Source organism: Mastigoproctus giganteus, chromosome 10 (genome assembly GCF_048544385.1).
Source record: "Mastigoproctus giganteus isolate SK-2022 chromosome 10, ASM4854438v1, whole genome shotgun sequence".
Lineage (NCBI taxonomy): Eukaryota > Metazoa > Arthropoda > Arachnida > Uropygi > Thelyphonidae > Mastigoproctus > Mastigoproctus giganteus.
Window position 1 is genome coordinate 177,490,533 of NC_143584.1, and position 25,329 is coordinate 177,515,861.

Below are 25,329 nucleotides of genomic sequence, written 5' to 3' on the forward strand. Positions count from 1 at the left end.
AAGTCCCCGAAGGCTTCCCATTCGGAATTCACCTTTACAAAAGCAAAAGCCCTTCCCTTTAGCCTTGATTCTAGTTACATCTTTAATAATTCCCATTTCAGTACATTGTGATCACTGTCACTCAGTGGTTCCTTTATTGCAAATTCTTAATTTAAGAATAATCACTGCTGATAATCAGATCAAGAGTATTACCCCCTCTGATTGCTCCTCGAAAATGTTGCTCTAGAAAATAATCCTCCAATAAATCCACAAAAGTTTGCTAGTGTGAGAGTGACCAATCCACAAAGTTCCAGTCAACATCTGGAAAGTTAAAATGCCCCATTATCAGACGTTCTGATTTACTGACCCACTCTATTTCTCTGCACAATTATTCATTACACTCATCAGATTCATTAGGCCTATAACACACCCACTCTCATTTTTCCTTTCCCAGTGCTTATTTCACACCAGACTCAACACTGAAATTGCATGCACTTCCTCCGATTTTATGTGTTTTTTTAACTAACAGCATAACTCGTACTCCACTCCTGTACTGTCTATCCTTCCTGTATACATTGTACTCCCCAAATTCCAATTCTGCGCTGCTTATATCTGTGTGACATCACGTCTCCGATTACCCAAAAATATCTGCCTTTGATGTCTTGACTAGCACTTCAATCTCATCAAATTTATTAACTATATTCCTAGCATTGGTGTACATGCAAATATACATGCACCTGTTCTTAATCTTCGTTACTCGAACACAGACCATGTATTTACTTGTTCCACTACGACTCCCAACAGTCCTGGAAATCTCCATTGCCTTTCTTTCCAGGCTGCTGCTCATTGTAATAGAAGTTGTGTAAAAATCACTTTAGCCTCTGCCTGCAGCCACTGTTAACCTTTTAGTCTGTATATCCCATCAGGCTAGCAGTTTTCCGACACACCTGACACTGCCTCGATAGCATCAGCAAATATTTTTGCACCTTTACTATTTAAGTGTACCCCATCCCTGTAGCAGCAGTCAAATATTATATAAATAAGGAATAAGTGCAAAATATAATATAATTACAAGTATATTAAAAAAATAATTAAAAAACGGTTAGTTAATAAGCTCTGTATTTGGCTGTATCAGGCACAGTTGTAGAAGATTTCCTCGTGAAGTTTTCTGATGTTTTTCATCCCTCAGATTTTACAAAATGGCTAGTGAATATACAGCTGTATAGAAATAACACACAATGACCTGTATCGAAACTTATATTACTCTGCTTGGTTTTTAATATTTTTTTTAATAATTAAACATTTTAAGCGATCACCTCCTACTGACTCAGGAACTCAGCAAAGGAATAAAAAAATTAGTAAATTCCCTGTAAATATCTGTATAAACAAATATCTTGGAATTCCCAAAATTATCTGCTGTGATCGATAGAGCAGTGTATACATGCATTAATTAATACATTATAAACATAATGCTGCTACTCCACAATCTTGCTACCATACCTCATCTGCTGTATCAACATGGTTGCCAGGAATTTGAAGTGGATCGCACCCATAGAAACGTGCGAACATTACTAAACCGGTAAGGGAGTTGAGTACCCGAAAAAGTCCTGCTAATATTATTCCAGCGAGAAGAGTCCTAAATAATCGAAAGTAAATTGGCTTAATAATGAGCCTGTTTAACGATAAACAAACATTCATAGTGAATAAAATATTAATATTTTTAAATAAAGTTAAATAAAAGTAAAACAAAACTTAATACGACAAATATTAAATTAAATAGGACATTAATAGCTATTATAATGTCATCGTTTGGTTCTGTTTCTAAGATTTTTCTGTTTCAATTAATTAATAGCAGTTATTCATAGAAAACAAATCAAATAATATTTATACGCTTTGCTGCGTTCTATTTCGATTATTGGGATCTTTCTTTCTACTCCAACTAAAGACCAAGGCCGGGCATTGGACTTTGATTATTTTGTTTAGGCTCAACTTGGAGATAAATTGTATTATCCACGATTCTGACTAAATTTCTAATATCGTTTTAAATTACATATCATCGCCTGTTAGGGTGAATTCTCTATCAATTTCAAAATTACAGATAATAATAGATTTAGAAAGAAAACAATGAAAATATTTATTGCTTTATCCATTAATTCTAACAGAATCTTACTTTCTAGCTTGAGATATGGACTTGGTCGATAATAAACGTTGAACCTGGACCTGATTCGTTCCCAGCTGTGCTAAACCCAAGACTGTACCACCGATGAACACGTTCCAGAACGTGTATCGTTCAGTAAAATCAAGACTGACTCTAAAAACCATGCAATAAACGGTAAGAATTAATCGTACTCTTAACATCTATAAGCATTTAAAATAAGGTGGTTTAAATACTTAACAAAATTCCAAAGTAATTAATTTTTTGACCTTGGATTTCAAAAGCTTATGAATTTACGGAAAGCATCATTTAATACGAGTCTGCAATTTCAGTAAATAAATTATTGTAGCCAATCTGCATAAAAAGTTTTAAAAAATCACTTATACGTACGGGAGGAACTGGATACGCTTTTCTCTGCGAGCAATATCAAACACATTTCCTAATCCACCAACAGCTGTGATCCCTTTACCCATGACAAGAAATACAGCCACGAACATTAATATGGACTGAAATAAGTCGGTCCATATAACAGCCTTCATCCCACCCTACGAAAAATACATTTCAATATTTAAAATTTTTAAGAGACAGTAATAGATCTTTCAGAGATTGATGAGGGTATACACAGGGGATGAACAAAAGAGTGGAAACACCTGATATGAAATTAATAGTTTTTGTGACGGCTTCATGACGTATTTATGAACGTGCAGTGATTTTTTTTGTTTCTAGTAGACAGTAATATGAAGAAAAGACAATAAAACCTCATATATTTATTTAATGATGATCTCAAAAGGTTCATGAATGAAATGACCGTCCTGTTTGACTTCTAAAGAGAACAAATTGTTGGTGCACTTTGCAGGGACATCGGCGACAAAGACTGCTAAATTATTTAATATATCCAGAAATTGCTTAAGGTATCGAAAAAAATAACAAATGTCACACTAGGGCTACCCCGGAATATCAATTCATCTGCCCAAGTGTATTATGTTCATGAATTGCGTGAATTCTCGGGGCAGTTTTGCTTGTTTTGATGGACGAAACTCAACCACATAGGGGGAAAAAAAAGCTTAAAATTTACTCGCGTCATTAACGTTTCGAAAGGCCCGGGTTTCGAACCAGGGCCTTTTCATTCCCACATCGGATGTTGATGAATTCCCTCAACAACTTAATCCAATTGACTACATCCCAAGATTTAAGCCAAAGTCAGCGTCAGACCTTAAGAGCATTCACAATAGTTGTCAGGGAGATGTTCTCGCTTCCATCATCATCAAAAAAGAGAGCTTATCCAGGCCATCAATGATATCCCACCAACGTCTTGCACTGGATATGATGGGGTTCTACAATTCATTCTTAAGAGCGTTAGTGTTCTCATCATTGATGCACTCCTAGGTATCTTCAATAGAATCCTCACAACGCGAAGTTTCCCAACAGCCTGGAATCAATATATTGTCCGACCAATCCCCAAAACACAAGGAGCGACATCAATTTCACAATTCAGGCCAATAATAAAAGCCTCATGTCTCCTCAGAGTCATGGAGAAGTGCTTTCTTCCCATCCTAACCAACCAGGTTCTGCCATGTGAATCACCATACATTCACTATGCCTTGAAACGCAGGTCCACCATTACCAACCTATTGCAAACCACCAACACCATTTGGGGGGGCTCTACAAGATAGGGCTGAGATGGCAATTGTTTATCTGGATATCCAGTCTGCATTCGACAGCATAGACATCCAGCCCCTCCTGCAACTTTGTGAGGATGGATACCAGATAAAAGGCAATATACTGGAATTCTTGAAGTCGCTACTTACGACCAGGGTCCTTCACTTGACTGTGAATAAAAAATCTTTCACAAGAAAAGTATGTGTAGGTGTACCCCAGGGCGGAGTTCTCTCAGGGCTCCTCTTTACGGCTCCCATCCACCCATTCCTGTGTCAGCAAAGAGAACTTATCAGTTATGCAGACGACTTGAAGCTCCTCTATCGAATCAACGGGACCGCCCGACCTGATTCTGTTTCTGAAACCATAATCAACAGCCTCAAGAATCTGATTACATACTTGGCACAGTTTTCTCTTAAGATAAATCCAAAAAAATCTGCACAAATGGTATTTTCCCTCAAATCAAACCCAACGCAACTAAACCTGGAAATCCACGGAACCCCCATCACTCCAGTCATCAAGCACAAAGATCTAGGCGTTATATTCGACCCTAAACTCAGTTTCAAACACCATGTTGCAGACATTCACAACAAGGTCTGCAGAGCAAGATGGCTTCCCAAACAACACCTCCTTCATGTCACAGAGCCTGAATACGCGCTACAATACATATACCGGTTTCTGCAGCCACCCATCACCTATGGGTCAGAAATCTGGGCGTCGGCAACGTAAACCACGCTAAAAACCATTGCATCTGATGAGTACTGGATTCTTCGGTGGGTCCTCTTGAAGCATAAACTGCCACCACTCATACATACTTCAGATATCACCCAACTTTTAAATTACAGAAAAGTCTCCAAACGCATATTTGCCCTCCGCTTGCTTGTGTCAATTAAAATGATAGCGGGTGAAGTCAATACGCCAAATTTTTGGCAGATGTGCGATTGGAGGATCCCCCTGAAACCCTTAAGAGCCCTCCCCTCTCTGCAGTCTGTGGCGTGAAGGCTCAGAATAGGGGATAGATTCCTGCCCATGGAGATGCTCCACAACGTCCAGGAGATAGATGAGGACTACAAAAAGTTCATAGAGGACAAATCGTACAGAAGACGCATCATCAGGGACCAGTTTTCGTCTTCAACCGAGTGACTGTCATCGTCCTTTCATCGCTTTTCGTGTGTCTTCATTTCACTGTTTTAAGTAATTTTTCTTGTATAAGTTATTTAATGTTAAACCCCTAGCATTATCGCTGTTGTGGACATTATTGCATCGGGCAATCATGTAACCAATCACTGCCGGCAATAAAGACATTTATTAGTTCTCTGATTGCATATATTGTATATACATCAGTTCTATTTACGCCCGAAGACCCTATAATGGATATCTTTTCATAAATATAACGAAATCATGATCGTATTTCTATCCACCAAATACCAGAAATAATGTTTTTCTTGGGGAAAATTAATTAATACTTCAAATGAATACCCTTTAAAAATTAATTAAAATTACAGGAATTACAGTTTTATTTAAATAAGACAAAATACTTACCAAAGTACAATAAAATGTGCACACTAATCCAACAGTTACAATGGATACCCAACTGGATATACCCATTACAGCACTAAGAGCTACGGATGGAGCGTACAAACATGAAGAAGTATATAAAACCTGAAAATGAAAAAAATTATACATTAAATTTCGAATTTGACCTTTCGAGCAAAGACATTAAAATGTTACTCCTTCGTTCTGTTTTCATGCAATCATCATGGGAAATATAAATTTATCTGAATAAACCCATCAATTAAAACGATTATTTCAAAGGAACTTAGATATTTTTTGTACGTACCATTTGAACCAAGAAAGCGAAAGAACAAATCGTCCTTAGAGTCGAACCGAATCTCACTTTCAAATACTAGAAAATATTTCATACTAAGCAATTAATCAGCTTATTAAAACAATTCAAAAAAGCTTTTTATAATAATTTCAAAAGTTCACCAAAGATACATTGGTTATTTTCATTATAATATAAACACACAAATTGATAAGTTAGGAAGGGTTGTTTGAGATATTAGCTGAAACGATTAACATAATCAGCCACCAAGTGATCGAATTTCTAAACTGAATAAATGCTATGATTATTTTCGTTATTTTTTGGGATGAAAAGCTTCATTTTTTGCTCAATAACAACAAAAAATAGAAACGGAAAATGGAAGAGGGAGAAATAAACTATTAATCAAGAAATTCTTACCTCATTCACAGTATACTTGCTGACACTAAAAAACACAGGCAACGTCACAAACATGGATATAACACCACCAAGCATATAACAGAAGCTGGTGAACAAAATATGTATTCCGAATCGATAAACCTCTGCTGGAACCCCTATCATGGCTGTACCGGATTGAAAGCTTGCCATCAACGAAAACGCAATGGGTACAATATTTGCCTTTCCACCTGCTACAAAATACTCCGAGGTAGTTTTTTGTCTCCCACCTGAAAACCGGAAGTAGATTCCAATTCCAGCTGAAATTACTAACATGGCTGCTACTACAACGTAGTCAATAACTCCTAGCGTCTGACTCGGATTCATTCCTGTTTGTTGGTTGTCTTCTGTTTGAATGAACTTTGGCTAAGAAGACAAGAAGTAAAATTAATAGGTATAGAATTCTGACTTTTGTTTTTACAGAAAAGTAAGAAGCCTCTCCTTGTTAGAAGGAGTTTCCAGAAATCACAAACTGAAATTCTCACAAATAAATAAGAAAACTTACATTAATTTTATTATTAAAATTAGTTTATTACAACGAACACCCCTATTCAGCTGTTCATCATTTCAGGCAGGTCTGACATTTCCTTATTGTTCTGCACAGAATTCTGAGTCTAGTAATTTCACCGATAATGGGATGATTTCTGAAACTTCGAGTGAAAAAAAGTAAACTGCAAACATTGTCAATTCACTGCAGAATGAAAACCTCCTCAACGATTCATGTTGAGGGAAATGGACCATAATCAGCCACGTGCTGGTTTGCATATCGACCGTTTTTAGCAGTAAAGGTTTGAGAGCCGGTCTTCTCGAACAGGATTGCTACTGCACTCCCGCTCCTGACCATTCGGCTACGGAATCCTCCATAGAAGGAGGACGACGAGTGCTACTTTTAAATTTTTAAAGACCCGCTGGAACACTCTCAACTAGTTTTTTTTTTTTTTTTTTTCTATCAGTGCCCTCGTACATTTTCCACCGTTTGGTCTTCAAAGTAGCGACCAGTTCAGCTCTGTTTTTTAGTGATATCCCTCATCACACGTCCCTGATATACCAATTTACCCCGCCCCCCAGAGGTTACCCATCAAATTGAGGTTAGGGCTTTCGTCTGGCCAGTCCAACCTTTCGACGCACATGTCCTCAAACTAGTCCATCAGAACCACACCACAGCAATATGACATGATTTTAGCCTGCTGATACAGGTAGGGGACTTTCCTCAACAACGTAGATAATACCTTATTTTCTAAGACGTCTAGAGAGACTTCAAAATTCATGATTTTGTACAAAACAACCTATGGTCCCAGGCCAAATCATGAAAAACACCGACAGACCATCACTCTGCCTCCGCAAACTCCACTCCCGGGACGATACTGTTCGGCAGATAGTGTTCTCTCTGCCAAACATCATGGTCTACCAGTCTGACAGGCACGGCTTTCAGAATGGCAGACCATGACTAGTAACACATCAATTCGTGACCTCTACGCACAGTGTTTCATTAGTCAATGGTTCAAGAACGTTAGGCCTTCACCATTTTAGACCGCATTTGATATCATTCAGGGTGATTAATGGCTTGAGGACTGTTGCACAACTTTGGTAACCCATATAATGCAGCTTCAATTAAAGCTACCTAGGTCCCAAGCCAATAAAACGCATGAGAAATCAGATAACTTCACTGAGAACAAACTTACTATAGGAAAAAAAAATTGTCCACATATTAGTATTAGTATCAGTATTAGTAACGGCCGCATGTTGCAAGAAAGCTTATGACTTATGCTGTACCAGCCAAAAAAAAAAAAAAAAAAAAAATCCGAACAAAACAATGATAAAAACAAAAAGAAAATAAATAAATAAAATAAATAACTAAATAATAATAATTAATAAATAAAAAAATAAAATAAAATAAAATAAAATATAAATAAAAAGGAAATTAAACCTATCATCCTATGCGCTTCCCTTACCCGAAAATACTATCCAGATGACCTTTGAATTTCCCCAACTGTCGGCCTCTACCACCCATGAAGGCAACTTATTCCAGTAATTTATAACTCGCTGGCTAAAATAAAACTTCCTGCAGTCCAATCTAAACATTTCCCCCCGTAACTTGAATTTATGTCCCCTAGTTCTAGCATCGATTTGCAGATGACATTGTGGTCATAAGCCACGATCCCAAAGAATTAGAGGAAAATCTTAATCAGTTATGCACAGTTAGTAAGGATTTTGGACTAAAGATGAATATGGCTAAAACAAAAGTAATGATGAACAAGTATGCCACGGAAAGGGAAATAATGATTGAAGGAGCAGTAATTGAAAAGGTGGAGTCATATACTTATCTGGGACAAGTTATTAGCTGTAATAATGATAAATGGCTGGAAGTCAAGAGAAGAATAAATTTTGGATGGATAGCATTCAGGAAATATAGTCACATACTGAAGAGCAATATCCCAGTTTGTCTGAAACGTAAAATAATGAACCAATGTATACTCCCCACCATGACTTATGGAAGTGAAACTTGGGCACTCACCAAAAGAATGGAAGAGAAGCTAAGAACTACACAGCGAAGAATGGAACGAATTATATTGGGAATCAGACTGTTAGATAAGAAGAGAAACACATGGATTAGGCAGCAAACTCAAGTAAAGGACATTCTTATCAAAACTAAAGAACTAAAATGGTCTTGGGCAGGACACATAGCTCGAAGACATGATGACAGATGGACTAAGAAAATAACAGAATGGTACCCAAGAGGAGCTAGAAGAAAACCTGGAAGACAAAGGCGGAGATGGATAGATGAAATTCATGAGTTTTGAGTAGTAAATGGATGGCCAGTGCTCAAAACAGAAGGAACTGGAAAGTTGCTGGAGAGGCCTTCATCCTGCAGTGGATTGAAAATGGCTGATGATGATGATGATGAGTTCTAGCATCATTTATAATCTTGAAAATTTTGTCCTCATTCATTTTACTGATGCCTCTCAGAGCCTTAAACACCTCAATCAAATCTCCTCTAAGGTGACTAGTTTCCAAACTCTGCAACCCACATATTCGAAGTCTTTCTTCATAAGGACGCCCTTTTGCCGATCTCACCAGGCGAATTACCCTTCTTTGCACCCTTTCAAGAAGCTCGATGTCTTTCTTTAGGTGCGGTCTCCATACTTGAACACAGTATTACACGGTCGAAGTACAGTATACACGGTCGAAGTGAGAGGTCCTTTAGGCACTTCAGATCACAACTTGGTGATTGTCTCTTCTCCAATGGAACCTTTATCTCATGGCTATTCCCAACCTCGTGTTGTTTGGCATTACAAGAATGCAAAATGGGATGACCTGCGAGACTTCTTTTCTTCTTTTCCTTGGTCAGATTACTGTTTCAAAACTCCTGATGTCAACGTTTGCTCAGATCGTGTCAGTGAAATTATTCTTGCAGGAATGGAATCCTTTATCCCACACTCCACTTTAAAATCTCGTCCTTTATCTAAACCTTGGTTTTCCAATAAATGTGTTAAGGCTGTTCAAGAGAAGAATGTTGCATATCGTAATTGGCTTGTTTCTAATTCTTCAGTTTCATTTTCTGCCTACACCAAAGCTCGCAACAATTGTAAAGCAGTTATTAATCAGTCCAAACTAGAGTTTGAACAGGCTAAGAGTAGAAAACTTGCTTCTTGCCCTAATGGTAGCCGAGCATTCTGGTCTCTTGCCAAAGCTATTGGCCGCAACTTTTGCCCATCTCTGCTTCCACCTCTGTCCAAACCAGATGGTTCTGTTGTCACTTCAGCCAAGGATAAAGCTGACCTGCTAGCATCCCATTTTTCTTCCAGCTCATGTATTAATGAACTTGGTAAAACACCTCCCACCATTCCCAACACGGTCCATTCAATGCCTCCTGTGGTCTTCCGTCAAAAGGATATCAGAAGGATTTTGATGAATCTTGATGCTAAGAAAGCTCCAGGTCCTGATGGTATTTCTCCACTTGTTCTCAAAATCTGTGCTCCTGAACTTACTCCTATTCTTTGCCGCCTTTTTTCACTTTCTTATTCCAAAGGTGTTTTTCCTTCTGCTTGGAAATTTGCTCATATCCAGCCAGTTCCTAAAAAGGGTGACAAATCCCTCCCATCCAATTATCGTCCCATTGCAATTACTTCTACTCTTTCTAAAGTAATGGAGAAATCAATTAACCGCCAACTCTTAAACTACCTAGAAACCTTCCGTCTGATCAACGATCGCCAGTATGGATTCCGTCGGTGTCGATCCACTGGTGATATTCTGGCTTATGTTACCCATTTATGGACTACTTCAATGGAAAGGTTCGGTGAAACACAAGCAGTTGCTCTTGTCATCTCAAAGGCTTTCGATCGTGTTTGGCATAAAGGTCTTCTAAACAAGCTTCCATCTTATGGTTTGCCAACTGTTTTTAGTAATTGGTTATCCAGTTTTCTCTCTGATCGCTCACTGAGGGTGATGGTAGATGGCTCTCTGTCTTCTAACTTCTCCACTAATGCCGGTGTTCCCCAAGGTTCAGTTCTTTCCCCCACTCTTTTCCTCTTGTATATCAATGACCTTCTTCCATTGACTGGAAATCCTATCCATAGTTTTGCCGATGATAGCACATTGCATTCAACTTTCCATTTTGAGAAACCTTGCCCTGCTCAATCAGCTTCAACTTCTCGAAAATCTGCTACCAATTCCTTAAATGCCGATCTTCAGGTAATTCTCCAGTGGGGCAAAGACAACTTAGTTGATTTCAACCCTTCTAAAACACAGTCTTGTCTTATATCTCGCAAAAAGGATTCTTCTGCTCCTATGCTTATCTTTAGTGACACTCCAATTTCTAGGCAAAAGGATATATCTCTTTTGGGGATTACCCTGACTTCTAATCTCTCTTGGCACAAGCACATTACAAATATTGCTTCCTCTGCATCTAAAAAACTTGGTTTTCTCTTTCGCTCTCAGCGTTACTTTTCTTCCAAACAGCTGCTCACTCTGTATAAATCGCAAATCCGCCCTGCCATGGAATATTGTTCCCACATTTGGGGTGGTGCCCCCAAAACCTCTCTCAGGCTTCTTGATTCCATTCAGAAGAGGGCAGTTAGGTTAATTAATGATTCATCTCTAACAGAGTCTCTCCACTCGCTTTCTCATAGACGTACTGTTTCTGCTGCATGCCTCTTCTACAGATATTTCCATGGGCACTGTTCTTCTGAATTGGCTTCTATAATTCCCGCTCTCTCTTTCAAAACAGTCCGAACACGTGCCGCCACCAGCCAACATCCATTTACTGTCCAACTTCAAACCCACAGAACCAACTTTTCATCTTCCTCATTTATTCATTCAACTGCCCTTTTCTGGAACAACCTTCCTTCATACGTATTTCCTGAAAATTACAATCTACAGAAGTTCAAGTCCAATGTCCACAAATATCTTCTTTCGTCTTCTCAACCTCCAACCCAAGCACGGTACTAAGTACTATAGGTTCTAATACCTCTCGTGTTTGGGGCTCACATAAAAAAAAAAAAAAAAAAATTCCAAGTGTGGTCTAACATAAGCCTTATACAGTATAATGGGATTATCACGTCCCTATCTCTACTTGCAAAAGTTCGATAGATCATCGATAGGACACCATGGGCCTTCCTTGCAACCTGTTTACAATGCTCAGAGAATTTTATGTCTGACCGTATCGTAACACCCAAGTCCCTTTCCTCCAGTACTGGGTTTAGTTGAACTCCAACAACTGAATAAGTTTTTTTGGGATTACTGTTTCCCAGGTGTAATACCTTACGCTTTGTTGGATTAAAGCACAGCTGCCATTTTTCTGACCATTCTTGAAGTCTATCTAGGTCTCTCTGAAGAAGCTCAGCTTGACAGTGATCATTAACTACTCTGCCAATTTTAACATCATCTGCAAATTTAGACATCACGCCCTCTATCCCTTCATCAATATCATTCAATCCAACTCAGCAGATTATAATGACAGTCCCCCGGGCTCCAGATCTGAGAAAGATATACCTGTACATATCAGAACGCATAGCAGACCAGTGCCAACCTGAAAAAGAGACGTGCCACCTGTACGAACTCCAGTTACTATGGCTAACACCATTCGAATTGTCTATCAAAATTCAAGTAGAATTTGTTACAAGCTAGACACTGTCGAACAGCTTCTCCTCTCTAAAACCTTTGATATTCTCTGCATTGCCGAAACGTGGCTTGGGAATGGGCGGGACTCCCTTGCCTGCACTCCTCAGGCTGGATACCAGATGCCCTCTTCCTCTAGAGATGATCGTAGAGGGGGAGGAGTCGCAATATTCTATAATACCACTATCTTCTCATTGGCACATTCTGTGGTAACCCAATCCCTTTTATTGTATTTGAAGCTGCTATGGTATCCCTCAAGCTCAACGCCATCCTGGTAGACATAGCAACAGTATACATTCCACCAGGCCCAAACAGTGACGTCATTGAAGATGTGATCCACTGGCTGATAAATCACTTTCACGCCTCTGCTAAGCACATTATTTGTGGAGATTTCAATCTTCCACCTACTCTCACACATCTTTGTAGGAAACTCATTAGCAGTATGGATTCTTTGCGTATCAGCCTACTTAACTGCCAGCCCACGGGAGGATCTAATCTCTTGGATCTGATATTCTCTTTAGCACCATGCGACCTCGAAGACAGTCCTCATAATCTATTTCAATCCGATCACGAACCCATTGCCATACTTCTGCACTTAGCCGCACCTAACTTCGATATACAAGGCCCAAAAAAGAAAACAGACATCACAGCACCCCAATTCATTGATCCACCACGATGTCTCGAAGCTGCATCCTCGATACCTTGGGAGGCTCTCAATAATTGTGACCCCAAGCTAGCTGTGGGCCTCATGACCAGATGGATTCGACCATTGAAAGTTATGGTGCTATGAAGACTGTCTGTTTCACTCCGCGTTCGAGAGCTTGGTGGATACCAGCATTGAACAACAGCTTTCAAGAAAAACAAAATAAGGGATGGAAAGAATCAGGCACTATACAAGATCGTATTGCCTTCTCCAGAGCCCGGGCAGTTTTCAACCGCCAGAAATCATTTGCAATTAAAAAGCATTTAAATGCAACCCTGCGAAAAGGAAAATCGTTTTATGACTTTCAACACACAGGAATTCCTAAAACACTGGACCTTGAACTGTGGATGGACCACATTGCACGGTTCTCAAACACTGTGGCCCTGATGCACCTAGGCAACTTACCCATCACCAACGTCCCTGCTGATACGCTCGCCACCGTTCGCATCAACAGGAAGCAGGTTATAACTATTATAAATGGATTGCCGCCCACTGCAACTGCAGGCCCCGATCGATTCATGATTAAATGACTTAGCTCGTTTATCTACTGTCACTTTTTAACCGTGTCTTAACGCAGCACTGTACCTCCCCTTCTCTGGAACAGATATGCTGTGAGGCCACACCCTAAATGCCAATTTGCAACCCTCATTAAACAGTTTAGGCCAATCTCTCATTCTACCAGCCTCTTTTAGCTCATGGAGAAGACATTACTGTTAACCCTCACCAAGCAAATCATGCCTCACAAACCCCCATAGATTCACTATGCCGTTCCAGGAAGATCCACACTCACCAATATAACATCCATAACCAACACTATTCTCAGTGCACTAGAAGCTAAAGCAGAGCTTGCCGTCACGTACATCGACCTGGCAGCTGCCTTCGACTCCATCAGTATCCCCTCACTTGTTCACCTCCTAGAAAACTTCTTCTGCATAAAAGGTGACATGTTGTGGTTTATCCCAACCCTGCTCTCTGACAGAACCATTCTTCTTAAAGCGGATCAACACACAATCTGGAGAAACATCACTGCGGAAGTTTCCCCAAGGCGGAGTTCTCTCCGGAGCCTTATTCACTGTAGTTATTATTCCGTTTGTGCAACAGAGAGAAGATATACTCTGCTATGCCGATCATATTAAGATATATACACAGATTAACCCCGGCGAACATCTCTCAAACATTAATAAAAGATCATTGAAAATTTACACGACTTAGGATCCTATTTCCATCAATTTGGCCTCCTGATTAACCCTGTCAAATCAGCCCAAATTCACTTTTCTCTGAAGTGCCAACCCAGTGAAATCCAAGCTTCTCTAGACGACATTCCCTTCCCAGTGGTCAAGATCATACAGACTTGGGAGTCGCCTTCGACAATAAACTGGGCTTCAACTCCCACACACTCATAGCAAAATTCTGTTAAATGCGCTGGACAACAAAACAACAACTGCTCCACGTTAGGGAACTGAATGTGGCTCGTCGGTACATATACACCTCAGTATACTCTGTCGTATTATATGCCTCGGAAATTTGGGAGTCCGCGACTCCTACCAACATCAAGCGCGTGTACTCCTCCGAATACTGGATCCTTCGTTGGATCACGCAAAAACATCGTCGTCCACCCCAGCAAAGGACAACTGCGATAGTGATGTCACTATCGCAGTTGCCCGGCTTCTTGTCAAGTTCTCACTGTCAAAATTGCAACCGGAATGGTCTCGGAGCCAAGCATCTGGGAACTCTACGTCTGGAGAATACCTCTACCCGGACTGAGGTCAGCTCCCACGCTCACAGCCCAATATAACAGACTAGCGCTCAGTGACCGCTTTCCCCCCAGGAAGATGCTCCTCACAATCCATTCAATTGATGGCAACCTCTGTAGGTTTGCGAAGGATCGGAGGTACTGAAGACAAATCCTTAAGAGCCTAACCTTGGCCAGACAAACTGCACATTGATATAATCCAGACAAACTGCACATTGATATAATCAGGACAACACCAACTCTGACACTGACATCCACAGGAAAATAGCAGTACAAAATTCCAGCTTCCAGCCAGACATTATGGAGGAACCATTCACAGAGGAGGAAGTCGATGCAGCAATTAAAAAAATGAAAAAAGGTAAAGCTCTTGGTCTGGATTTTATTGAAGGCGAGACTGTGCAACGTCTCTGGGCTATAGCTTCAATGATACTTCTTAAGCTCTTCAACAACTGTCTGAATGAGGGTAACTTTCCATCACGTTGGAAGCATGCTAACCTGAGGCTCTTACCTAAGGATCCTACAGGTACCTCCAAGGCATACCGCCCGATTGCGCTGCTTTCCATTCTAGGCAAGATTTTTGAGAGCTGCTCTCCTGCTTCCAACCCCGATATGAAGCCAGCGGTTTGGCATCCTCGCTTCAATTTGGATTCAAACAAGGGTGCTCCACAATCGATGCTCTATCTAAAACCCTCAAAGTTACAGAACAGTCGGATGCAACTTATGTACTGGCAATCTTCATTGACTTCAAAGTAGCTTTTGACACAGTGTGGTGGGCGGGCGTTCTTCAGACGGCCAGAGTCTCTCACTGTACTTGGAAATTCTACCACTGCCTCAATAGCTACTTCTCTAACCGCAAGGTCTGCATCAAAACAAAATATCACTCCATCACTCGATATCTGACCCGAGGCTGTCCCCAGGGCTCCATCCTGGGGCCAGCTGTCTGCAATATGATACTCGATGACTGGCTCCTGAGAGACTACCCAGACACTACTCAGCTTTCTTACGCCGACGACATGGTTATCACATCGAGATCCCCAATAGCGCCACCATAGAGACCCAGGCTGCAGTTATTTTCTCTGCTCTGTACATATGGGCCATGGAAAATAAACTCTCAGTCTCCACTGAGAAGAGCAAAACCCTCCTATTGAAAGGCAAACTGGACTTCTCCAGACCTCCTACCATACGTTTTAATAGCAGCCCACTGAAAAACTACCGATCGGTGAAGAACCTCGAAATAATTTTGGACGACAGGAGAACTTTCATCCCCCATATCCAAGCTATCAAAGAAAAGATAAAAAATTACGTAACTATGTTAGCAAGCTTTACCCGCAAGGACTGGGGTCTTAAAGGACCAGCTCAACGCCTTCTATATTCTGTAGTATTTATACCAATTGTCACGTATGGAGCTTCAGTATGGTACCACCGAATGACTTTAGAGCATGCTCAACGTAAAATTCTGCAAATTCAACGACTTATGCTACTACAATTGACCCGCGCATGTAGAACGACATCGACTGCCGCCCTACAGGTACTAACAGGCTGCCTCCCCTTGGACCTCCACGTCGCTTTCATCGGACTCTCTCATCTCATCAAGAAGAATAAGGAAGCTGAATTCCTCGCTATTCAAACCCGTACCGATACCGAAATCAAACAGGAACATAACCGTGTGTGGCTAGACACTCCTAAGGCAGAGGCAACGGAACACGTGCCGTTGCTTCTGCCTTAGGAGTGTCTCGTTGCAGTGTACAGCGTGTCTGACACGACGATTCCTTACTCCCCTTTCATCTCCAAAAGGTTCAGTTACTGCTTCCCCAAGATCATCCTCCACATGTGGCTTTTGCACAGTGGTTTCTCCAAGAAAGTGTTGAAGACTTCAATTTTCCAGCCTATGTTTTGTTCACGGATGAGGCTTATTTCACTCGGGAAGGCTTATTCAATCAGCACGATGCTCATATGTGGGCTCACGACAACCCACACGGTGTGCGCCCCCATGCGGCACACTAGCTAGAAGTGGTCACAATCTAGGTGAAGATGTTCAGTATATGAGAAAAGGGTGTTGATCAATGTGTATCAATTCCAGGACGTTGTACCAGTGATCTTTCTCTGCTGAAGAGATCATGGGCGAAGGCAGAGTAAGCGTGGTACTGGTCTTCCTCATTGATCAGAAAATGTTCATTTCCGCTAGGCAAGGCATGTATTTTTGATATGAGGAACGTTCGCAGGTCCTCGTAGAGCGGGCAAACATAGAATAGGTGATCCCAGTCTTCGTATTCACCACAAAGACAGCGAGGGTCATCCACGATGTTCATAGAGGCAAGTTTGTGATTTATGTATCCATGGCCTGTAATCAGGAAAGTGGTATATAACCCTGGGCTGTACCATGCTGGAGCTTTAGGGTAGATCTGGGCTATTTCAGGTAAGAATATTTTAGTGATGGAACCTTAGGGGGTGGTATTCCATCTGTTTTGCCAGGCGTTAAGAAGGTAGACTGCAAGGCGCTTTTTTTCTTCTTTAATGGTGTTTGCTGGTTTTGTAGTGAAATCCAGGATGGTGGTAGGGAATCCCTTTACGAGCCGGTAGTGCACGCCTTTGCGAATTATCAGCAGGTCCAGAGGGAGAACTTGGAGCGCTGGATTGCTTACTGTGCAGCAGGCACGGGTGATAGTGAGAAAGATATTGCGCTGGATGGAAGTGAGCTTCCTTTGGTTACGAACGAGTACACGATGATACCAGACACCTGCACAGTAGGCTATAGTGGGAATAAATACAGCTTTGTATAGGATTTGCAGTGAGCGGCGATTTAGGCCACAGTCAGACCTGCTGATCCTCACTACCATTGCCGTGTAGTTACTAACTTTGCGATGAAGGTAGTCTATATGCGGGTAAAACTTGAGCTTGGGGTCGAGAATTACCCCAAGGTACTTCATCTCAGTTATCAGTTTGATGATTCTACCAGCAATTTTAATCTGCGGCGGCCTGCTTATTTGAAGGCTTCCTCGGAGTAGAATTGAAGTAGTTTTCTCAGGGGATATATGGAGTTTATGGAGGCTGGCCCATTCTTGTAGCTTTGTAAGGGCTCCTCTGGCTGTTGTTTCCAGGGTAGGTCTGGAGTTTCCAGTGACTGTCAGTATCAAGTCGTCTGCGAAGACTTGAGTGGAAACATCCCCAAGGTCTAGGTTCAGGAACTCGTCCATGACCACATTTCTTAGGAAAGGGCCAAGGACAGAGCCCTGGGGGCATACTCTGGAGACTTGTTGATAGGCATTTCTGACTGTAACACTTCTGTTGTGAAGATAGTCCTGTATGCAGCTGTAAAGATTTGCTGGAACGCTAGCTTCTCTGAGTCTTCGTAGTATACTTGGCCACCAAAGCAAGTAAAGGCCCCGGCGAAATTAAGAAGTAATTAAGAAGCTTGCAGATACGCAAGCTTCTTAATTACTTCTGCTTCAATGAAGTCTAACCCTGGGCTTTTTTGTTTTTTGTTTTGCCAATGGCAAGTTTTAATTGATCTAAGTTGAAAGGCTGTTCTATAGAAGTGGTGCTGTAGGATGCATTTTCAGTACAGATTTCCTGTTGCTGGCTGGATTGAGGATCTGTGTTTAGCGGGAACAGGGTGTCCAAGATGTTGTTTACTGACTCTTCCCATGAGGGTAATGGTGCTCTGCGGGGTGACTGTAGAGGAGATGACCTCACCCCTGGGGAACTTGTTCGTAACAATGCGATACACAACTCCCCAGGGGGTGCTGTTTCCAGTCGTGGAGACCAGGTGCTCCCAAGACTGTTTCTTCTTGGCTCTAATTAAACTAGTGTGGTCATTTCTTAGCCTACGATAGTTATTGCGTAGGGCATCAACTTCATGAGGGGACAATGTACGGCGAGCACATTGAAATGATTTCCGTGCTGTATGAACCTGATGGCGGAGATGATCCAGTTGGTTGTACCACTATGGGAAAGCACTCGGGAAAGGGTATTTCTTCTTGATTGTTTTGTCACAAACATCGGTTATTATTGATGTTATTTTCCTCTGATGCTGGTTGTGGTTGAGGTTGGTGAGATTGGTGGTTCCAGGAATTTGAAGGGAAGCGTTAAATTATAGGGGTTCCAGTCTGCTTTGTTAATTGCATAACGGATGATATTGTTTCTAGGTGGAGGTGCTGATTCTATTGAGCGTTGAAGGTTAAAAGTAATCACCCTATAGTCGGAAGTTGTCCAAGCCTCGCGGACTTTCCAGTCAGTGATCTTAGTGGAAATGGATCTTGTGACTGCTGAGATGTCTATTGTGGACTCCCATAGGGTATTACTTAAGGTAGGCATGTCGTTAGGCTTGTTTAGGATTACAAGAGAGGATGTAGCGAGGAGGTTCTGAGTTGCCGGCCGTTGTGATGGCCCGGGTGGTCTTCCGAGTTGCTGCGCCACATTGCAGAACGGCAGTTGACGTCGGCACATCTGGGAGGAGGGCTTTGACTGCTTGCAGATACCTGATGGCAGGGGCTATGGCGTCGCTTGGACGACAATACAATGAGATGACGTGGAACGATCCCATAGGTCCTATAAGCTTGGCACACACGGCCCATGGGGTACAGACGGTGTGGATTTTGGTGGCAGTTATGTGCCGGTTCCTAACAAGGATAACCGCCCACGGAGTGTCTTCTTCTGATTGTATAATTTTGTACGTAAGCGGATATCCTCTGACTTTTCTTGCATTTGTATAGGGCTCTTGGATGAACAGTACGTCTGTATTGTCTTCGTCAGCCTTTATTCTTATTTGGTCCACGACAGCACATGCTCGCTGAACGTTTAAAATAAATAAATAAATAAATTTTCTGTTTATACTCCGGGACGACCAAACGGTCAGAGGAGTTCACAAGATATACAGAATACAAGAAACAGCACCGTATTCAGCAGTCACGGGCTTGAACGCCGGTCACTCAAGGCACGTGTACTTATGCACCCGCGCGCCTGACCACTAGGCTACGACGGTCTGGCTGCACAAATTTCATGATTGTACAGTTATATGTCGTATATGGGGCCATAGTTGATTCTTTGTTGTTCTGTGCTTCTTGCTTTCAGATAAACCGGGCACTTGTTATCCCTTATCGAATGCCTGTAATCCATGTTTGCTAGTTTACAGTTGGGGCAAACCGGTTCTTCAGTTTTGTTAGGGCAGGTGTTGAAGTTATGCCCTTCTTGGGCACAGTGCCCGCACATGGAATCGATCTATCTACATGTGTGTGTGTAGTATGGCCGAACCTGCAACAGCGAAAGCACTTTGGGACGACTATGTGTTCTTTGAACCTATGGCAGGTCCACTCGAGGTACACCCTGTCCTGCTGCTTAATTACTTGCCAAGCTTGTGCCGAGAGGTCAATGACCCAGTTTACATTCTGGGAGGATTTTCCTTTCGTTGTATCGCATCTTCTATGCTGGTAAATTCGCTTTCACCTTGAAGGTTTCTACAATAGATTTCTTCAGCCACTTGTTCTGGTTTTAGGTTTTTATTGATGCTGGAAACAATAATTGCTGGGCCTTTCTTTTTGGGTGTCTCAACTGTGAGTCTCATGGTGGAAATTTTTGGGGTGACCCGTATTGTCTGGGCTTCGTGTCGCGTTGCAGTCTCAATTATTACTCCAATCTTCCTGGTTTTTCTTATTGATTTGATACGGGTGTTCTTTAAGTCGTTTGCTAATTTTTGTACAACGGCCGTCTTGACGGCTTCACTCGATTCCATGGGGCTGTCTTCTGTTGGTTTTAATACAACCAGATGTTGCTCCTTTAGTATCGTTTTCTTTATCTGGGTTGGCTTGTGTGCTTCAGTAATCTTTTTTGAAGCGCATCTGCATAAGAGCGGGTGCGTTGTAGCATTTCATTTCCACGCTCTTCCTGATAGGTTTCCACTTTGGCTTTGAGCCGCTCGCTGTTGAAGTGAAGGTCAAAAAGTATGCGTTCCATCTGGCTCCATATCTTTATTATATCTCCGCGAGTCGCAGACGTAATCCGGTTGGTAGGCTTGGCCATGAGAGCTTCCAAGCCGGATCTTAGGGAAAACACTTCGTCAATTACAGTTTCTGCATACAGATGTTCAGATTCACGATTGTATTGGTAAGTTTAATCGGTATTTGATATGGTTGTCATATCTGTGGAAACGCTATTCTCTAATGGCATCGTGGGAACGCCATCCGCTTTGGCTGCAGTTTCCCTATTGCGTTTCTTGCAGGCAAGGTCAGGCCTATTTTCTTCTTGATCTTCCACAGATTCATTTAGTGCAAAGACGCCCCGGGATCATGTTAGGGGGACAGTTAATGTTCTTTCCTCATTTTCCGGTTCGCTGTTTGACATGGTGCAGATTGTCAGTTTTGATAAATGGACAAATACGGATTTACAGGCACTTCGAATAAGCGGGGAGATTTACATCGCTTCGCAATAAATGTGTGGGCAGGTATGGTCGGTGACTGCTTAGTCGGCCCGTACCTGTTACCATCCCGCATGAACTCCGCTAAATATCGGATCTTTCTTGAGCAAGTTCTACCAGGGTTACTTGATGATGTTTCAACAAATGTGAGATGCAACATTTGGTTTCAACATGACGGGACGCCTGCCCATTATGGAAGGTGTGTTCGTGACCATTTGAATAGGTGTTTGGGCGTCGATGGATTGGCCGTGGTGGACCGTTGCCTGGTCCCCACGCTCACCTGATTTATCGAGCCTTGATTTCTTTCTGTGGGGGGCCCTCAAATCTATCGTGTATGAATCGCCTGAGGAGACGGAAATGGATCTCGTGGCGAGATTCGTCTGCGCTGCTGCTACTGTCAAAGAAACTCCAGGTGTGTTCGACCGTGTCCGCCAATCCATGCTGCGTCGGTGTCACGCATGCATCGCGTCTCATGGTGGAACCTTAGAGCAGCTGTTGTAGCATCATGAAATGCATCCATCTCGTACTCCATTGTTAATATTATGTCAAATAAATGTTTGCCTCTAATTACTGTCTTGTGTCATTTCTGCTTCTTGTGCCTCTGCTACTACTTTCCCGTGACGTTTCCGGTTATGAGTTCCTATGCGATTCACATTCCTTTAGATGTTACCTACCTCCCCTAAACGTTTGTACCAATATTTTTGAGACACCCTGTAGATATCCTGCACATTGTACTGGTGCTGACGTGTGTCCCAGATCGTTTCACTAAGGGCCTGTGAGTGATGAGACAACCTCGACTTGCGTTCCGAGCGGATGATTCTTTTCAGGACTTTCTTGCCACTTTCTCTAAGCTGCGGAGGTTTTTCAGGTCATTTCGCAACGCTTTCAGCACCCGTCAGCTTCCGTCTGCAGATAACATCTCCAATCGCCGAACTGGGGATCTTCAGTGCCGTCCGTTGAAATGTCAAGCACAGGCCGATTGCTTATGTGCCACCCTCTTACCATTCCGCTCTGAAAGCTCGTTAACCCTGTCGAACCCGGTATCTTACATTGACAATCGTACTACTGTCTCCTGGAATATGTACCATCATATATATAGTTAAGGCTGACACCCGATAGCTATGATTAGGCGTGACTACCTGTCAAAGGAGACATGTCCGGGCGTTAAGGGTTGCAATACTAGAGAATAGCAGTATTGAATCAAGGTTGAAGAGAAAAATTTAACAGCCCGTATTTAATCGTCCAAGGTGACTAAGAGAAGACATTGACCTAACCTGAGCTGGTCATCACTCTTATAATTGAATTAAGCACGTACAGTACTCAGATGAGAAAGGATCTATCATACAAAGAAAAAGTTAAAGTTACAGTCTTCCTATTTCAGATCCCTAAAAGGTAATATAGATTTAATTTCCAGTACGAGAGTCATTGATATGAAAATTCTCTATAGGAAGAGTTTTATTACACTTAAATTAGAGTAAAATAGGGTATACATACCTTTTCATAGCACAATCAGTTAAACATCCACGCTAGTTCGTGCATGCATCAACTATGTTCAGAAAATCACTCTTGCCTTTCAAATGTGTAAAGTCCCTGAAATTTTATTTCAACTTATTCTTCTGGTACATAAATTCCGCAGGACTGGCATAAGTTCTGCTTTGGAAGTGTACCTACTTCTCTGCGTTGATGCATCAGAAATATGAATATTGTTTTTAGTATTAAGATTTTTATGGCATGCCTGTGTAGCTTCCGTCACTGCCATATCCGTTTCCTTCAATCATTCGAGTTTAATGAAAGAGCAGGAAGTTTCTTTGAGTGATAAATGCATTAGGCTAACATGGAAGTCTTGTTAAAAATCAATGCCAAGTCTGTAGATCAGATAACAGCCCTGCGTGTGAAAGACTACTCTAATGCCAACGTGGATAGCACAGTTGGTAGAATCGCCGTCCTCCCCCACACCTTTGGAAAAGACCAGAGTTCGAATCCTGTCGATGACGCGAGGAATTTTTATGGGTCTTTTTCACAACGTAGCTGTGTTAGTCGGTCTTAGTAGAGGGTAGAATGGTTTTTCTCCCGGAAGCTCAGCATTTTCGTCCAGCAAACAGGACATCGACCTCAGACACACGCAATTTACAGACAATATGCACGGAGCAATATTACTGATACTCCTAAAACCCCACTACAACAACAACAACTATTACTGTGATTGTCGTTTTTGTAGGATTATCATATAATTCAGTTACCATCTTACATCAGTGAAACGAAGTAGCTACAATTGTCAAGTCATTGTTGACTAGAAAGACTGATCTCAAATCAGATAACGGAAAACAAAAAACTGATGCATAGTATGGATGTATCTGCTGAGTAACTGCACCGTAATTCTTAGTACTATAATTATAAATATCAATAAGATATATTGCAGTATCCTCCTTCTTTAGGGCTATTATTTTACTACAGCAAGAATAACTAAGAATGAGTTATGTTTAATTTTAGATACTGTCAAGATAAAAATGAGAAACAAAAGTAAAGTCTCAGAATTATAAAATTTCTCGAAGAATTTTCAAAACGGACATTACATAAATTATTAAATTTGGAGGGCTATAAGTTGTTTTTAGGCACGGTCTCAATAGAGGGTAGAATCCGACCCCATCAGCGACTTAGGCCATATTGTGCCATTTGTATTATGTCTGTAAATTGTTGGTTATGTGGTCAGTTTGCCTTTTGCTGGAGAAGAATAACCCGAGTTTCTGGGAGCAAAAACCGTGCTATCCTCGCCTGACACCGACTAACTCAGCCCCGAGGTAATTTGCAGTTTCACTTCTGTATCATTATCAGTGTTTTTCTGTTGTCCGATAACCGTGGAATGTTATTATCAGTCCAATGATTACTATTTCAACAAAAAAGTGCTTTGGCTGAAAGTATCCAAGTTCCATTCGCTGTACCCTTTGAGGGCCATTGTCATCAAAGATAACCATTTGGAACAGATTCTAAGCTGACCATTGTCATCTTGGAATCCCCGTGAACATTTTATTCATTTATATGACGAAGATTAGAATGTCTCTTTCTCGACCCGTTACCCAATTCATCAACGCATGTATACCTCATCCTCAACCCCTTAAAAACAAAAAAGAGAAAACGCACCATTCTGAAGTAGACTAATTCAAAAGATGGCATTCTAATTCCTTCATCAAGTGACCACATCGTTATGAGGACGACTGGGAAAAGCATACTGTTTTTGGTGATGTTATATCGTTCGTTAAACAGTAGTTAACACCAACAAAATTTAAACCAATACGAATACAAAAATATCATACTCGTATTCATCTCTTCTTGGTTTACATCTAAAACAAAAACGTAAACTATTATACACATTTAAACTCATAAGATATAAATTACAATACTGAAATACATACCTGTAATTGCCGAAGACAAATTTAAAAAGAAGGACAACTGAACACTCAAAAATTATATATAAAGGTGAAGTGTGACGTAGCTCTTTAGTAAAACCGGATAGGATGAGAAAAGGATTTTCCCTCTCATTGTGAAATATATTCGGAAAGCGAGACATTGGAGCAATTCTAATCACAGTTATTATTACTGCACAGAATATATTCGAGGTATAATTATATTAAGTATACATTGAATGCACTGAATAATTTAAGAGTTTTAAGTTTTATATTAAAAGTCCCGATTTTTTAAATTAAGCTTTAGTGCTTTTCAGAAATAAAATAATTCCTTAAGCAACTGATCTTGATTATAATAAGATTCATCAAAAAGATAAACCCGCCAGTCACACTCATATTGCAGTGCGGGGGTATTGCAGACGCTTTGTTTCTAATCACTGAATGTTCGACTTTTTGTTCGTGGCTATTTCAAAGTGAATTTAAAGCCCGTACAGAGTGGCTGAAATTTTTCAGAACTCGTCACGGTATAAGGGAGCTTCAAATTCAAGGAGAAGCTTCATCAGGTGATGTCCCGGAAGCAGAAGCTTTTAAAGAGACTTTTCTGAAAATGGCGGAGGAAGAAGATTTCAAAGGATGACGTTTACAATGCAGATGAAACTGATCTTAATTGGAAGTCACTCCCTTGTAAATCACTTGCATCATGAATAGTGCACAAAACGTACACACAGTTCACTACACACACATGACCGGATATGGCGAAAGCCTCTTCACAAGTGTACAAAAGCGGCTAATGGAGGAAACCCCTAGGATCGGCGACAACAAGAAATGGCTACTCCTGGTTTCAAAGCTAACAAACAGCGTGTTACAGTTATGGTGTATGCAAATGCAAGTGGACAGAA

The 25,329-nt window shown here is 41.3% G+C and overlaps 1 protein-coding gene across 1 annotated transcript in view; it reads right to left on the reverse strand.

Annotated features, from left to right (window-relative positions):
• Positions 1-22,632, reverse strand: part of LOC150079563 (putative sodium-dependent multivitamin transporter) — a 66,014-nt gene extending 43,382 nt beyond the window's left edge. The window contains exons 1-7 of the mRNA XM_090383117.1: positions 22,524-22,632; positions 6,033-6,413; positions 5,631-5,696; positions 5,333-5,452; positions 2,525-2,679; positions 2,150-2,290; positions 1,480-1,615 (exon numbers count right to left, since the gene is read on the reverse strand). Coding sequence (XP_090239243.1) covers positions 1,480-1,615; positions 2,150-2,290; positions 2,525-2,679; positions 5,333-5,452; positions 5,631-5,696; positions 6,033-6,374 — 960 coding nt within the window. The 5' untranslated portion in view covers positions 6,375-6,413; positions 22,524-22,632. The remainder of the gene's footprint in view (positions 1-1,479; positions 1,616-2,149; positions 2,291-2,524; positions 2,680-5,332; positions 5,453-5,630; positions 5,697-6,032; positions 6,414-22,523) is intronic.
• Positions 22,633-25,329: the final 2,697 nt, after the last annotated feature.